The following is a 3,151-nucleotide window of genomic DNA, read 5'->3' as shown; positions in this document are numbered from 1 at the left end:
ACAGTTAATTGTGAATGCCTGAGTGTTGTACTCTGTGCTATTAACAAAAAGACTGTTTCGTTTAATGTTCATGTGTATTGCTATATTGGACATATTAGACTACATTATAACTGTGTTTTAACAAAGAAAACAAGACTGTTTCACTCAATAGATGTGATGTTCTAAATATGCTAAGATAAAACCTATTTGCATGTTATTTCCTTTAGTCAGCTATATTGTATGTCATTACTTTTACGTATTTAAAAACAATAATATGTTTGCTGGGAGCTATTTATTTGACTTTTGCTTTTTTAGTTTTTAAAGTAGAAGTTAGATGTATGAATTGGGGACCTTTTCTTCTTCTCTAATGTAGGCAATTAGTCTTTTTCTGTTTGCTCCCTTAGTGGTATTTAGTGGTGTAAAGGAATTTTTGATATATTGTGATTTCCTTTTCATTCTGTTAAAAATACTTCATTATTTCACTTTTGGTTTACTCTGTGGTCCAGGGTTATTTAAAATTCTCCTATTTATATTACAAATACTCAGGGGTTTTCATGGGTTCCTCTAATTGTTTTTCTTTTTTAACTAATTCTACATCATTCTGTTCATGTGGCTCAAATCTTGTATATACTAATGCTTTTTATGACAGTGTCCTATTCCATATCCTAGACTAGTCTGAAACTCACAATGTAGCCAAGACAAATGTACTAACAATGAGAAATTTTCTAGCATCAGTCTCCTATGTGTTAGAATTACAGCTATGTGCCACCACACCAGACTATAGAGAACTCTCCTACGGTTCAGAGTATAGTGCATGAAAGAGATGTGTTTCTGGTTTTGTAGATAGATGCATAAGGTCAGCTTGATCTATCATATGCTTCAAATCTATATCATTGTTTTTCTGTCCACATGTTAAGCATAAAAGGACCTGAAAACCAATCACAAATATGTTTACCCTTTTGTTTTTTGTTCAAAATATCTTGAACCAGCTTCTATTCTTATAAAACATCTTTATCTTGATAAGGGTCTTTGTTCTGTAGGCTTCAATACTAATTTAGTATTATTATTCAATATTTTCTTTGACATATATTTTATACAGACATGCACAATTCTTTTACATTTTTCATTTTTCCATTATATTTAAAATACATAATAAATTTAAACATACTACAGGTGGGTAATAGTTTTCTGTTCAGTAGACAATCTATCCATTTTATTGAGATGTGTGCCTTGTAGACATTTAAATTGTCTATTGATAGGATTAGCTTTGAGTGTGTTGTCTTGCAGTTATTTTTTATTCATTCTGTTTCTGTTTTCTTTTTGGCTTTGGGGGATTAATAGATACTTTTATATGATTTTTTTCCACCTATTAGTGGAAAAAAATATACTGTGTGTGTATTTCATTGTTATCTCAATTTAGTGATGCTTTAGCCATTAAATATTTAGTCTCAACACCCAGTCCTAGCACATAATAAAACAACTGATAGCATTCTCAGAACTCTTGTGCTAGTCAGGGTGCATGAAGTGTATATTGAGTTACAAACATATATACCTCATACCTAATGTAATAAGATCCTAAGGCATCTGAGCCTGTTTGCATCAGCACCAAGTCTAGATGCCAATGTGTACCTTTTAAGGTCCAGATGAGTAACTGAGCATTCTTTTCTCTCCTGTCACTGGGATAACAATGCATTGTCTTAACAAACTCTTCTTTCAGCCTCTGATTGGGTTTCCTCTTATTTGTCAATAATATCTCTCCTTAAGAATTAGAATACTAAAGCAGAGAGATGGTTCAGCTGGCAAAGTGCTTGGTGCACAAGCTTGTGTACCTAAAACTCTCCATGTAGAAAGCCTGGAGTGGAGACACAAATCTGTCATCCCAGTGCTGGCAGGTGTAAAGAGAAAAATACCTGGTACTTGCTGGCCTGACAGTCGAGCTGAGACAGTGAAGACCACGTCCAATGAAAGACCCTGTTGCTAAAAGCAATTTACAGAGCCCTTAAAGACACCCAATGGCCTCTGAGAACACACAAAGAAAATGTGTACACCCATGCAAAACACACACACACACACACACACACACACACACACACACTGAGAGAGGTGGGACGGATAGGAAAATGTCTGAGAAGTCATTAATACTCTTAAGCTGATGGAAGAAATGGGGAAGATTGCTATATGAGTGTACCTATGGAGTTGCACTATGAATTGTTTTAGCACTGACCATCGACTTCAGCTAATCCATCTCACGATGTTTCCATTGCACAGTGCCTTGCTACATGGGAATCATTCCTCACATCACAGGGGGACCTCCCCTTGGAAGAAGATTCCGAAGATAAACTCTAATCCTGTGGAAGACTCCTGTTTGATCTTTGAGAGACAGCATCCATCAACCAAAGTTATTTTTCCTGGATTGGCTGTGCCCTTTACAAAGAGGATGACAAATGATTTTTGCACTGTCTGGAAAACCAACAAATAAAAACTCAGGTATTCCAGGTCATCAACGTGAATTTGTGATATAATTATATCTATCTAGATATATAGGTCTATTATGTGATATATATATTCTATAGATCTATAGATCTGTTATATGGATAGATATTTATCTATGTCTATGTGGATAGAAAGGTATTTAGTGTAATTTTAATTATGTCCTTAAATTTACGTGTCATTAATTACAAAGAGAGTTTTTTCTTACATATGTTACTGTGGAATATTAAATTTTTCAATATGTTGCAAAGACTTGGTTTTAATAAAATCTTTAATAAGAAATGGATGTCTGTGATGTGTTCATTTTCTATCAGAGGTAAATCTTCTGAAACAGTTTTAATGTTAATTCGTTATGTATTATCAAGCATATTATGCATGTACTTTAATGTCATCATAATTTACTTTGATATTAAGAATTTGAAGTAAATGTACAAAATTATTAAACATGAAAAACAATTGTTTAAATTTTATTAAATAAAGTGATTGTTTTCAATGATGTAAATTTTTTCCAAATTAGGTTTATTATTTGTTTTATTATGCAGACATTGTCATACAACCTATTCACAGTAATAGATTCTCTTTTTGGTAAACTTTTGCCTATCTTTACAACTTACACCAGCTTTTATTTTCAATGCATACAGTATCTTGAGTCTCCCCATTACAAAGCTGGTCTGTGAGTGCT

At 33.2% G+C, this 3,151-nt stretch overlaps 1 protein-coding gene across 2 annotated transcripts in view; it reads left to right on the top strand.

The window, feature by feature from the left end:
* Snx7 (sorting nexin 7) overlaps positions 1 to 2,888 on the top strand; it is a 90,741-nt gene extending 87,853 nt beyond the window's left edge. Inside the window, exon 9 of one of the 2 annotated variants that reach the window (XM_029538140.1) lies at positions 2,248 to 2,888. In XM_029538140.1, coding sequence (XP_029394000.1) covers positions 2,248 to 2,325 — 78 coding nt within the window. In that variant the 3' untranslated portion in view covers positions 2,326 to 2,888. The remainder of the gene's footprint in view (positions 1 to 2,247) is intronic. The other variant, XM_021196435.1, reaches the window with a different exon arrangement.
* The last annotated feature ends 263 nt before the right edge of the window (positions 2,889 to 3,151 follow it).

This window comes from Mus pahari, chromosome 4 (genome assembly GCF_900095145.1).
Source record: "Mus pahari chromosome 4, PAHARI_EIJ_v1.1, whole genome shotgun sequence".
NCBI lineage: Eukaryota > Metazoa > Chordata > Mammalia > Rodentia > Muridae > Mus > Mus pahari.
This window is presented reverse-complemented; position numbering and strand designations above follow the sequence as displayed.